The following is a 13743-nucleotide window of genomic DNA, read 5'->3' as shown; positions in this document are numbered from 1 at the left end:
CGCCTTTATTTTTTGTTTTTCTCCCAAAATAATCCAAACTGAATAAATATAAGAATGGATGACAAATGCGACTATACATGGTACCTTTAGAAGACAGAGACGTGATGATTAGTTTAAGGAAGGAAGAGAAGCAACACACAAAATAAAGTCTTCTCGTTTAAAAGTATAGATACTCAGATAAAACGACATAATCGAGAATATCACACAATCGGAAGATATGCAGATTATACAACTAATATAATGCTGGTTTCTAAAGAGCGAAGATCACAAACACATACCGCTAGTATGTTGAAACACAGAAAACCCTATTGGTCTACCAATCGTACACTATATGAAGTGATTTGAATATTCTCCAATGTTAATCAAGAGGAAATGCTACGAACCATCAAGATAAAATTAATTGAAACTATATTTTATGAAAAACCCATTTGTTCTCCAATTGTGGATCAAATGATACAATGCAAATATATCAGACCAATTGTTTTGGCAAATATGATTTTTCCACGTTTTTTTTATATTTGTTCTTTCAATTCCATGCCAATAATTATTAACAAGAATAAGGAAACATATGTAAAACCTTCCCAATAAATAGCTTTAATAACAAATTTCAATATTATGCTCGTTTGCATAAATCAAAAGTAGTACTGATTCTCTTTATATTTAAAGGAAATCCAATGTAAAATAAAACAAGATTCATGCCTTCCATCAGATTTAATAGCAAAGGAACGCCATTTTAATTCGCGGATCAAGAGTATCCGGCTCTAAAGGATTAAATGGATACCCATTTTCCTCTGCTTCCTTAAGGGTGTTATAGTACAGCCTTGGTTTCTTATTTGTTACGGAAATTACTCCTGGACATGACCGATACTTTTTCGCTTTTAGATCAAGACAAAATGCATCACATGGCTTGTGGTTTTTGTCGGTTATACTGATGAAAGCCTGACTGGACCCTGTTCCTGGATCTTTAACTCCAACATATGCGTATACCCACTGAGGAATAGAAGCATCGTTTACAATATAATTTCTATATGTTCCGTGGTATGTAATTCCATTGGATTGAACTATGGCTACAGACTTTGAACATAAATCATCATATCCGGCTCCTAAATATTCACATCCACCTATGACATTTTTCTTTAGAGATTTTTCTAGTGCATTCCGAACAACAATTTTAACCGGGATATAGACCCAGTCTTTATCATCTCCTGCCAGTACGGTAAAATCATTCTGAGGTGTAGATAAATGGTTTGTTTTTATTCTTTTTGGTGGGGTCTCCACCCTTCTACGTGGTTCGTGAAGCTCGATGCCTACACACTTGTTTGATGCATGGTCGCATTTTAGGTATGGAGAGTTTAAACAAGTAGGACATTTTGCAAAATCACCATACGAATATATGTTATTGGCAAAATAATCACTATATCCATCTATATTCTTCATAGGAAATAGATGATCCATATATCTCTCGGGTTTGTGCTTTTCATTATCGACGATGACGTAATCGTCTTGTGGATCTATATTACGATGACGTAACTGCCGACAAAAAACGGTCCAAACTGCATCAATGAAAGCATGATGAATCCAGAAAAATGGATCTTGTGAACTAGTATTGAAATCATTCATTTGACCACCGACGAAGGCATGGACCATATTATGCATCATTTCGACTTCACTGTTAGGATCCGATGTCGGGTTCGTTATTTGGACGTGGTGCTTTTTTGATAAAACGGTTTCTATATCTTTATAAGAAATGGGATTTCCTTCTTTTCCTAAGTCTCGAAAGAGAAGTTTATTTCTTATTGTTTTCCAACGTGCAAAAGGTCCTGTTTGGATTGGACCTCTAGCATCACCGAAAAACTCTGATGTAAACATCATGGATTTCTTGGGGTCTTTCATGTGGTGGTCTAATCTTGAATCCCAGTAGCATAATGTTACATTTGGGTTGACTTTTCGTAGCAGCTCTTCAAATCTGAAATATCATTGATTTCAAAAAGTTGATAAACAGTATAATTGTTTACCTTAATTTGTTAAAATGAGACAAGTCAATTAGGCATCAGTATACAGTGTTTATATTAATATGCAGTTGAAGACAAAACAGAGGGTCCCGGGACTGTAGTCAACAAAATAGCCCTTAACTCATTCATACAAAAAAATAATTGAAATTCGAGGATTTTCTTTTTACCTATTGTATATCATAACGATGAAGACAGATAGAAAATACCAATGATTTATTCGAGCGGCACTGATGAGTCTTTTGTAAACAAAACGCACGTCTGGCGCAACTATAAAATTTCAACCATGGTATCCATGAGGAGTTTATTTACTAAATCTACATCCCCGTCTTCAAATGAACAATTCTTTACATACTTACTTTAGAATATACATTTTATGCCAGCCAAAAAAGTTGGAACCAAAGTGAACCGAATTAACTGCTTCGTTTGTATGGTAATCAGCAATGTAGTCATAAACATTAGGAGACATACTCTACAAATGAAACCAACATAACAGTATTAATAGGAGAAAACATATTTGTACAAAGTAGATACACCAAAACTGATGAGGAGGTCTTGGTGACAGTGTTGTAACGGTAAATGGTAAATACATTCTAAACTTTTACTGTATTGTGGAATCTCTTATGTTCCTAGGACGTTATTGTCAACTTGTTTATTTGAAGAGAAAAATTGATTTCTATAGCTAATCAATGGATTCGTTACTCCAATATCAGGTGTACAATATCAAGTTTTGAAATTCATTATACGCTATTTACCACTGCATCAGTAGTATAAAGGTTGTACCTCAGATCATATTTCAAAACTTGATATTGTACACCTGATATTGAGTTAACGAGTCCATTGATTAGCTATAGACATCAATTTTACTTTTGAAAAATTATTTGAATTTAATTTTGGAAAATGCTTCTTTTTTACAGAGTGAATCTTATTATTCATTTATATCATAAATATTTCTTATTTAAACAGAAAATATCAAAATTTCGACATAATCGTTTTATTCGTTTTCTTTTAAAATTGCTTACTTTATCTTTCTTTAAAGCATTTATAGCATCAACCATTTCTTTGAATTCTTCTCTCGTTAGTGCTCTACATTCTCGTCGTATCCTTTTTGTTGGATGCCAGTAAAAGTCTTGTCGTAATCTCAGTTTTAAGCCATCTGCATCGTCACGTGACCAATCTGCTTTGTCAAGATTTGACAGTATACACTTATATTGCTTCTGTGAGTCATGATCTTTACATTCGGAAACCAAAGCAGGATACTGGTTAGTTATGACGTCACAGACGGATAATAATACGGAATGCCATAGGAGCAATAGCAGTAGTTGTGATGTAGGCTTCATGGGTACCTAGAAAAAATATGATTTTATAAACCAAGTACTTGTATTCTACTTTTGAATGAAATATATTTGAATTTTCCAAGTGATCAAGATCGCAAGTTATACGTGTTTAAATAATGTGTATGAGTATTTAGTACAATTTCCAGTGATTTTTCTTTTTCTTTTTTGTTTTTTATCTAAACTAAGATAAAAAGTTAAATGCTTTGCCTAAATGCACGGCAATACTCATTTCACGTCACAGTTCTCATTTCTATTTAATGTAGTATGGACGGTCATTTTCCAGATGGTTTGTCTAGATCTGTATGTTTTCATCTTCTCTCAGGTTTTTATTCCCCTGGGTATGTCACTGTGTTAAGACACACCCAAATATGTTTCCACGAATCTTTCTTGATAAACCGGTATCCTTTTTTGGCATGCGATTCAATATTTATGGTTGATGATTTTATCGAAAATATTTTTACATCAGCATACTTTTTGATCTGTCACTGACAAGTCGTATGTAGACAAAACGCGCGTCTGGCGTATTAAATCATAAGTCTGGCACCTTTGATAACTATTTACTCTTATATGCTCACGTTCTTCACAAAATGTAATAATTTACACATATTCTCACGTTTAAACATATGATGTGCATTAATCCTTTAAAAGCGTCACTGATGAGTCTTTTGTAGACGAAACGCGCGAATGGCGTATATACAAAATTTAGTCCTGGTATCTATGATGAGTTTATTTGTTTGTCATGTGTATACTATGTTCTTATATATTGCACCGAACAATGCCATTGGTAAAACAGTTGAATAAACAATACTTTTCTGTGTGTGATATTTTGTTTTTTGAATTGTAAATATGACGTCAAAATAAAACATGTACCTTTCATTCCAAGCCGAGGTGAAATGTACAATTATCCGTTTACATAATATTACACCACCTTTTATGCATACAACACTACATATACAATGGAAAAATACTTCAAAAATATTTAAGATGTAATTTTGAACGCTTCCGATGAAACATGTTGACCGATCGATATGCTACATGTTAAAATCAAATGTCAAAAACGGAGTAAGGTAAAGTAATAATGGTTGTGTTCTCCTTGTAAATGTAATCAAAGAATGTTGTAGTTAGCAATTCAGATTTAATATAATGAAAAATAAATATAAATGGGAAGATTTTTTCCCTCTAAACATTCATTTTCAAACGTACATGTATAGATCGTTATAAAAAAAAGAAAAAAAAGAGGTGAATTTATTGCAATATGAGAGATATTTAATGGAAGAAAAAAACAAGCAAACTTACAAACAAAGTATTAAAGATCAATGACCTTTATATAAGCGGTTTTTTTTTCCTTTGTTAGTGAACACGTTTTGGTTTGATGGCGTTTAGTGTATTTGGTGAGATGGGGATAAGTAGATTAATGGAAAGGTTTTGGTGAAATTGGGTTTATTAAAAATGGATCATAGGTAAAAAGCAAGGAAATAGAAGTATGGGAATTTAGGTGGATTTGAATGTCTGATTTATGATATCTTAAAAAAACCTTTTTAACCGTTTTTTCCCCTGTTTGTCAGAAATTAGTTTGACCACCCTTTTTAGTAATTCCACTGCTTTTTGATCTGGTTATTATGAAACATCTATCATTCTAATCGTTTCGTTCTTCAACACCCACTTGTCTAAAGAAAAACTAATAGTTGATCTTCCTCAGATAGAAAGAACAATCAAACAATGGTTCGGCATTCATAATATAAAATCATAGCCTTTTGATTTGTGGAGGTGTATTACATATACCACTGACAAGATCCTACTAATATCAGTTAGAGAGGTAAGCGAGTGTAGTCAAGTGTGAGAAAGCTATTTCAGATCATACAAGCTGTCGTCTTCACACTTTTTTGTTTAGTCCATACAGTGTAGGTTATCTTTGTTGAACTCAACCATCCGTATAGTTGAATGAAGACAGCAAAGTTCACTAGGAAACAAATTTGCAACTAAAACAGCAATTTTGATATGAAAATACTCAACAATCAATTTTAAATTTAATTCAGAATCTTGATAAAAAAAATATTTCCAACGATGTCATTGCGCCTAGTTCGGTACTGTTCACACAAAAGGGTGTAGTCAATTAAAATCTCTTCAGTAGTTGTTATTTAAGAAATGATTGATGCAGGTTATACTTTATTGTATTTGTAACATGGGTAGGCATTATAATCGTGATTACACGAATATAAAGCCTTTAATGTTAAAACTACAATAAAGTATAGCTTGCATCAATTATTTCGATTCTGATTAGAACATTTAAAGTAATTTCTATATCCGATGTGTATAAGTGTAGAGCGTTTGTGAAGGCTCTTCCGTGAACCTCTCTTTTTTTGTTTGTAAACAAGCACACGACTGGCAATATGATTTTACAGAGGGAGGAGTTTTGAACAGCCGGCATGAACGGTTGTCGTATCTAGGTCAATTATGGCAATTTCGAATTGCAACACATTACACCTCAGGCAAAGTTGGCTATTTATTTTAAGTATTTTTGACATATAGCTCTTCAACGGTTTCGGTACTTATACATCCTCGGACTTCAAATTTTGGCTGTGAGCGTTCCTGATGAAGGTAAATCCAGAAAGCGCTTAGGACGCATTAAATTATCAAACATGTTGTTTTCAATTTTTTTATTATAGTCATAATAAATGCATTAGTAACAATATGTGCATTATTTAAGAGTTTGAAAGTTAAGGAAATGTATTAAATGCATGCCAATTTGACAACATTCATTATTCTGCAGTAGTCAATATACGCGTGTGCAAACATTTTTTATTGGATTTAGATCATGGGTTTATTCACAAAGTGAAAGAAGAATGTTAGAATTATAAACAACAACATACCGAATTGTTTGCAAATCTACTATAGGGTACAACATTTACAACAACAAAAATAAAAGTATCTGAAAATACCTTTAACCTATTTACAAAATTAACATGTTTAGGACTAGATGATGTTGAGATCAAAATGGTGAATTGAGACTAAGTAAGGTTTCATTTATTTATGATTGTTGTTGTGTAAGTTCTTTAGAAACGTCTCTGTTAGTAATATAGCAGACATATGAGGTTGGTCAATATTTGCCTCGTTTCCTTTCTTCTCATTCGTTACTCTTAAATGAGTTCGCTTAAATCAAATTTTGTCGTGTTAATTTATATTCCATAGGGAAAGTGTCTTCTAAAAGGGTCATTATATGTCATTTAGGTTATTTTTCCCAGCTTACCATTACAGGTAGTGAACATTTACGATAGTAGACGATCATTTTAAAGGCATATATCATCACTTTGCATTTAACCAAAAAATATTTTTTGTTTTGCAAGGAAAGGGGGTGAAATGTGTATACATGTCATTTTCGACCAACGGCCGTGATCGCTTCTTTAATATCTTCGAAAAACTATTTATACCATATACTTGGTGTATAATACGACAGGTATCACCAAAAAGGGGGAAATAGATTTCTGTTAGGATTTACTGATTGCAGAAATGAAAAATGTACCGAATAAAGGAACCATTTAATACAAATAAATCTAGGGGTAAGCTAATTTTCAGAGAAACTTACAGAGTCAGAATGATAACAGAAAATACCCCCCCCCCCTTTCCCCTCCTCCTTTTAAAAAAAGGAATACATAAATAAATATTAACACCATCAAGACCTACACACTAATACTTTGCTTTCATTATTCTGATGTAAAACATATATTTAGTGGTGTCAAACTTAAGCTTATTCTTCGCAACATGTTGAACGTACAAGCATTTCTTGGTTTAGATAGGTTAAAAAGATTATAGGATATTGTTTTTGTACAATAGAAATAAAAAATGGAAATACATGTGAAGTGACATAGTTGAAAATTTAAAAAAAAGCAATCAAATGTTTAAATAGGTAATTAAAAAAAGAACCGAGCAATTAAATTGTGCGATTTAAATTGCATGGTTATAAATGTTTATTTGACAAGACAATTTCCCGTTAAAAAATGTGAAATAACTGATAGTGATACAATAAACATCCGGCTGTTCAATAACACTTTAGCAGAAAATTTGAAATGTGAGACTGGAATGACGTACATTTTTGTAAGCTTTGTTAGTACAAAATTTCACAAGATTCTAAAAATTCACTCCTGAACACAAATCTGCTTGAGGCAAAAAAAAAGAAAACTCAATATACATTTTCGAATTGCTTTTTTAATATCCTCCACAAATAACCCAAAGCCCATCAAAACCCCAGACCCCTAGCAATCAACGCGTTCTTTTTTATCTTGATTTGTATCTATATTTTATCTATCTTGACAAAGTATTGATTTCAAGGAACATAAAAGGTTTTAAAAATATGTTTACAGAGAATTTCACGTTAAGTATTAATTAATGAAACGACAACCAGAAGTAACATATTGTATTTAAATAGTTGTCATTATATAAACATTACTTTCCTGATTTTTCAACGAAACTTGTATTTTGTATTTTCCATAATTATATGTACATAAAAAGTTTGATTTGAACGTTTTTAATTTTTCCCAATCCTGAACATAAAATCTGTTTGAGGCAAAAAAAACGAAAACTCAATATACATTTACGAATTGCTTTTTTACATCCTCCATAATTGACCCTAAACCCCCACCAAATTCAGCCCCTTCACCCGGCTCCCTTATTTTTGTGCTATTTTGTAATAGCTACATCGTCTTCAAAAAAGTTTAAAGGCTATATATTTCTTTTGATTTTTTAGAAAAATCAAAGCGTTCTATTTTATCTTGATTTTTATCTATATTTTATCTAAAGTGACAAAGTATTGATTTCAAGGAACATAAAAGGTTTTTAAATATATGTTTACAGAGAATTTCAGTAAATTTAGTATGAATTAATAAAACAACCACTAGAGGCAACATATTGTATTTAAATAGTTATCATAATATAAACATTACTCGAGAGTTTCCTGATGTTTTAACGAAACAGGTATTTTCCATTCTTATATGTACATAAAAAGTTTGATTTGAACGTTTTTAATTTTTCCCAATGCAGATTAAAAAGTAAAATCACAAAAATACTGAACTTAGAGGAAAATCAATTCGAAAAGTCCATAATCACATGGCAAAAGCATATAACAAAATGCATCAAAATCCAGTAAAAGCCGTCAACGCTTTATGAATGTTTTTGTGTATATTTACATTGGCCTACACTACCAACAAGAAATAAAAGGGGGAAAGGAGAAAAAGTTTCCAAAGATAAAATTCATATTCACAATAGATAAAGTATGTTTAAAGAATTTCTCTGAAAATCAATGAATTTAGAATAAATTGGGAAGTTAATGGAGTGGTAAAATGTAAAGAAAAAAGATTATATTGACAAAATTTATAAAGAATAGAGACTATTGGACTAAATTATAAAAAAAAACGAATACAGAAATGAAGAGCAACCCCACTCCTCCCCATTTCAGACCACCCTGTATCGATATGCTGGCGGACTGTTAGTACAGGGTGACATAAGCATATACATCCTTCAAAGTTTATATCTCTTAAACTTTCATGTTTTTCGTTTGGTGTGTCCCTGATTAAATTAGATCAAGAAAACAGCTGATAACATACCAAATCTAGTGAGAGTTATTTTATTATTCTGGTTTGGAGTTATTTTTTTGCAATTTGATTGGCTAATAAATTTCAGTACACTTTTTTTACGTCAATTGGAATTATCTCCCTTATTTATTACGTCAATTGGTATTATCTCCCATATACCATTGACCTTATAGTCCTAACGTTTTGTATTTTTCACAGTTATTTTGACTTGATTTTTTTTAGTCTGTAGAAGATAGCAAAATAAACAAGCACACGAGTTTCATTTGATACGGCCCCTCAGTTACACAGTTCAAATCACCTATTGTTTACAGGTGTCTATTGTCCATCTATTGTCCATTTAAATAAATACTACTCACAACATCGATTATATGAAGGGAGCTTCGCAAACGTTTTCTCAACTTAGTTTATTTTTGTAGCTTCTGCAGGAATGAAAAAAAATGAAAAGCAAAATCCAGAAAAGTTTATAATTTTCTGAACCATAAAACGCATTTAAAACTCAATTATCTAGGTCAATCCCTGCCTTTAAAACTTTTGCAGGTGCACAGGTTTGTCTGTACTTAGAGTAAAATTTGTGGTGTGAATACGGCCATTTTAAGACAAAAGGTTAGAATGAACCTTAATACCTAAAATATATTTGGATGATATTATCCTAATATTGAATTTGAATATTATAATATGTATTTAATAACAAAATCAGGATAAATTCGTTACACAGTGTTCAATTGTCCTAATACGGAATTTACCGGGTCAATATCATTCATATCGGGTTTGGCTTCGCGTCACCCGATATGGTTTTTATTGACCCGATAAATTCTCGTATTAGGACAATTGGATACTGCGTTACTAATAATATTATATTAAAACATCATAAGATAAAAAATATAATTCATGTTTGTGTAACGTTTTGTCCTATATATTAGATCAATATAAATATAATTCCTTCTCAATGTAAAATTGCAAGACACACATTTTGTTCTTATTATTAATTCCCTTTGTCCCGGCCGAATAAAGCATTTATGAAATTGTATTTTTTTTTATTTTTCGTCATACAACTTCAACATGTTCAGCAGAAGCAATTTTCAAACATGTAAGAGTCTTCACATATTCACAGCATATATTTTAATACAATGTATGTGCATTGGAAGATACCAATCAATTTTTTTTAACGCTTAATACATGCAAAGGTTGTTCAACGACTTCTCAATGTTTGCGCACTTATGCATTATGCACAGATAATGTGCCATTAAACGCGATATTTAGATAACCACAAAACCAGGCTCAACCCATCATTGTTTTTTAAATGTCCTGCTCCACATCTTGAGTATGATAGTTGTTATCTTATAGCTTGTTTTTATGTATGTTCCACTGTCGTGTTGTTGTTGGGTTTTTTTTGTTGCTTTTGTTTTTGTTGTTTTTTTGTTTGTTTGGTTAGGGTGGTTTTTTTTTGGGGGGGGATGCACTTTAGTGTTTATGTTTGTTTCGTTTGATTCTTTACCACCTATAGTTGATGTGTTTCTTCGACACTTTTTATCTCTTAAAGTAGCACATGAAGGTATATCTTTTATTACATATTTTGATAGCTTAGTTGAAAATTAGCTTGGTTGCAAATTTTCGTAAAACATACATCATTTGATCGAAACTGAATAGTATGACCTTAAAGTTCAATTATTAATAGTGATTTTGGTTTCTCAGGGGTTTTTTTTAATTCACACAAGACAGAAACAAATTTCAGCAGATGTGGTTTTCAGAACTACACCAGATGTCTTTTGTCAAAATGTACTGGGTGCAATTTGTTTTCATTACATATATTTTTAAGGTCAACCAACTTTTGTTTCCAATACATTATGTTGTTCAAATTAAAATAAACTCATGGCCATTGACCTTTATTGTGATTTATGCATCAATCCAGTGGCACTCGATTAAATTGATCAATTCATTTTTTTTCTCCATTAAAGTATGTTACAGACAAAAAAACCTAAAATGTATGTATCGAGGATGCATCAGTATAACGACCAATTAAGGCCATATAAATTGACAATTTGGCAAACATACGCTTATATGAAAAATTGTGATAATGTTTTCGTAATTGTATGTATGCCACGTTCATTTGTTTTGGCGGAGATAAAGTCAAATTGAATTCTCTGTAAATTCAGGCTTTTCTTGGAATATATTTATCATTAGATATTTTATTTTTCAACACGCATTTTCATTTTGAATTAGAAGTGCATACTGTATAAATATGTATACATAGGAAATAATGAAAAATGTACGTGATAAATGCATGTTCTTTACATGTTTTATATGCATTACATTATGAAACATAATCAATTATTCCAGCGTATGTAAATAATGAAAGCCAAACAACATTTGATTACTTGGGACTATCGGACGTGACATTGATCAATACTTCATATTCCTTTTACGAGTTTGATATTCCTCTTTAACATCGAGACACATTTATAAATAGGGATAGTATAGTTATTATCGTACCAAAATTATTTCAGACTAAATAGATAAAATGAAAAAAAAATTCAAAGAAAAACTTCTTCATTTTTCATTGATATTTTGTATCTATTTTTATGTCATGTCTATTTACCTAAGCAAACGGATAAGACATGACAACTAATGTTTTTTTCCAGGAAGTAAACACATATATGGGCAGTGGAATGAAACTTGTTTTCCTCTTTAAATCATGAAACGTGCAAATAAAGAAAACATGTTTCTTTACATTTACATGCATCACATGTTAATAAACTCAGCATAGTTTTGAACGCCATACGAGGGTTTAGTCTACAAAAGACTGATCAGTGACACTTCGAATTAAAAATGTTAGAAGGGCCAAATTAGAATTTATACGAATTGATAGACAACATGGCAAAACCAAAAGTTTAACCAACTCAAACGAATGGATAAAAACTGTCATATTCCTGATTTGTTACAGATATTTTCTTATGTAGAAAATGGCGGATTGAATCTGGTTTTATTGATAGCTTATCCTCTCGAAATGTCATTATATTGACAGTAGCATGTGAACCAAACAAACAGACATACTATATCAAAAGTAAAAAAAATAGAAGTAAAGTGGTCAACATTGTGTTATAATCTAAATCTATATAAAACAAGCAAATATTTCAACAAATATAAAAGGCACATAAACAGAGCACATAAGGGGTGGATTTTATTTGGAAAAAGACATAGACGTTCTTTGACACACCGCTGGTTCTTCGACTTTTTAGAAAACACTGGTGATTACAAAATCTGAATAGCAGCTGCAAAATCTCGTATACCGAATGAGTTGGAGAAATATTTATCCCGTTATTGTCTTTTAGACGTTTTCCTTGGTGGTTTTTATTTCACTTTTTGTTCTATTAATTTTGAAGATATCGATTAACACTTACATGGACTTTACTGCTCCTTTATCAAAAAGTGATTTTTTGCAAAGAAAATCTATAGGAAACAGCAATAAATAAGTAAACATGCGTTTATATGAATGTGTGTATTAGTTCCCTTGTATGTCTCTTGGTTACGTCATTGACGAATTCAAATGCGTCGCATTTTTTTTAAATATAAAACTGGCTATTTAAATCCAATAAGTCTTCTTTATTAAGATTAAACTGATCTGTCAAATCATAAGTGATATAACGTCGCGGCAGCTCAAACATTATTCATGCGGGTTTGTTGATGGGTCTTTTAAATTTTTTCCTTCTTTTTTTCCGATTTTTGTTCATTAATAATATTTAAGCACTCAATAACATGTATACTCTTATCTTTATTTTTTGGCCTTTTTTTTGACAAATAATTAAGTTAGTCTGTTAATTCTATATTTAATTTTCTAGATTGCTTTTGATATAATGATCATGCCTGCTAGGGAACATCGGTATAATTAGGATTTATGAGTGAAAAGTCTTTCAACACCTTCTTTTTTTCAACTTAATGTATATCCGGTTTTCATTTAGTTTTATTCTCTTTGAAGTAGCAGTTTATTTCTAATTTCATGTATAGGAGATTCGGTGGTATAATTTTTTTTAGTTTTTTAGTTAATTTTATATTTCATCACTCTGAAAACTATTGACGCGTCTCTATATTTGAAGTTATCTTAATTGTAATAATATATTATTTTAGTTTACAATAAATCCATTAATCATATTCAAAACGTATATCCGGTTTTCATTTATTTTTGTTCTCTTTGAAGTAGCAGTTTATTTCTAATTACATGTATAGGAGATTCGGTGGTATACTTTTTTTTTGTTTTTTAGTTAATAATTTTGTATTTCATCACACTGAAAACTATTGACGCGTCTCTATATTTGAACTTATCTTAATTGTAATAATATATCATGTTAGTTTACAATAAATCCATTAATCATATACAAAATATATGTTTAAACTTTCACTTGACTTTTATCATTCATTCAAAACAATTATCTATTCATTGAGCATCTGTGCATATCCATTCAGTTAATCAAATTTAAAAATAATATACAAATCAAACCTGGAATGAACTTCATTCCACCACCAAAAATTAGGCTATTAACTTAATACAAAACAAAGATACTTACAATGAAAAGCCGGCGTATTATTTTATCTCTCTATTGAATACATGTAATAGCAAGTATTATTTTGATATAGATGTTACAAGTGTAATTTAATCGATCAATAATTATCAGATGTTACTCTTGTTTTACTTTGTAACTTGTTCAGAAAAAAAAAATAATAAAGAAAACTTGTAGTTTTTATTTAGTGGGAAAAATTCACATGTATATTGACATTTATCTAAAACAAATATTCAGAAAAATAACTATATTTCTTTCC

At 30.9% G+C, this 13743-nt stretch overlaps 1 protein-coding gene across 2 annotated transcripts; it reads right to left on the bottom strand.

Moving 5' to 3' along the window:
- Positions 1 to 571: 571 nt before the first annotated feature.
- LOC139481843 (tyrosinase-like protein 2) lies at positions 572 to 13654 on the bottom strand. 2 transcript variants are annotated; one of them, XM_071265359.1, is made up of 4 exons: positions 13491 to 13654; positions 3032 to 3355; positions 2369 to 2481; positions 572 to 1966 (listed from the first exon to the last, which is right to left on the bottom strand). In XM_071265359.1, the coding sequence occupies exons 2-4, from the start codon at positions 3347 to 3349 to the stop codon at positions 712 to 714; spliced, it is 1686 nt and encodes a 561-aa protein (XP_071121460.1). In that variant the 5' UTR covers positions 3350 to 3355; positions 13491 to 13654; the 3' UTR covers positions 572 to 711. The 2 variants fall into 2 exon arrangements, with proteins under 2 accessions (XP_071121460.1, XP_071121461.1); XM_071265360.1 differs by lacking the exon at positions 13491 to 13654 and adding an exon at positions 4217 to 4396.
- Between the last annotated feature and the right edge of the window lie 89 nt (positions 13655 to 13743).

This window comes from Mytilus edulis, chromosome 7, assembly GCF_963676685.1.
Source record: "Mytilus edulis chromosome 7, xbMytEdul2.2, whole genome shotgun sequence".
NCBI classification, from domain to species: Eukaryota; Metazoa; Mollusca; class Bivalvia; order Mytilida; family Mytilidae; genus Mytilus; species Mytilus edulis.
Note: the sequence above shows the minus strand (reverse complement) of the source record. Positions and strands in the feature narration are given on the sequence as shown.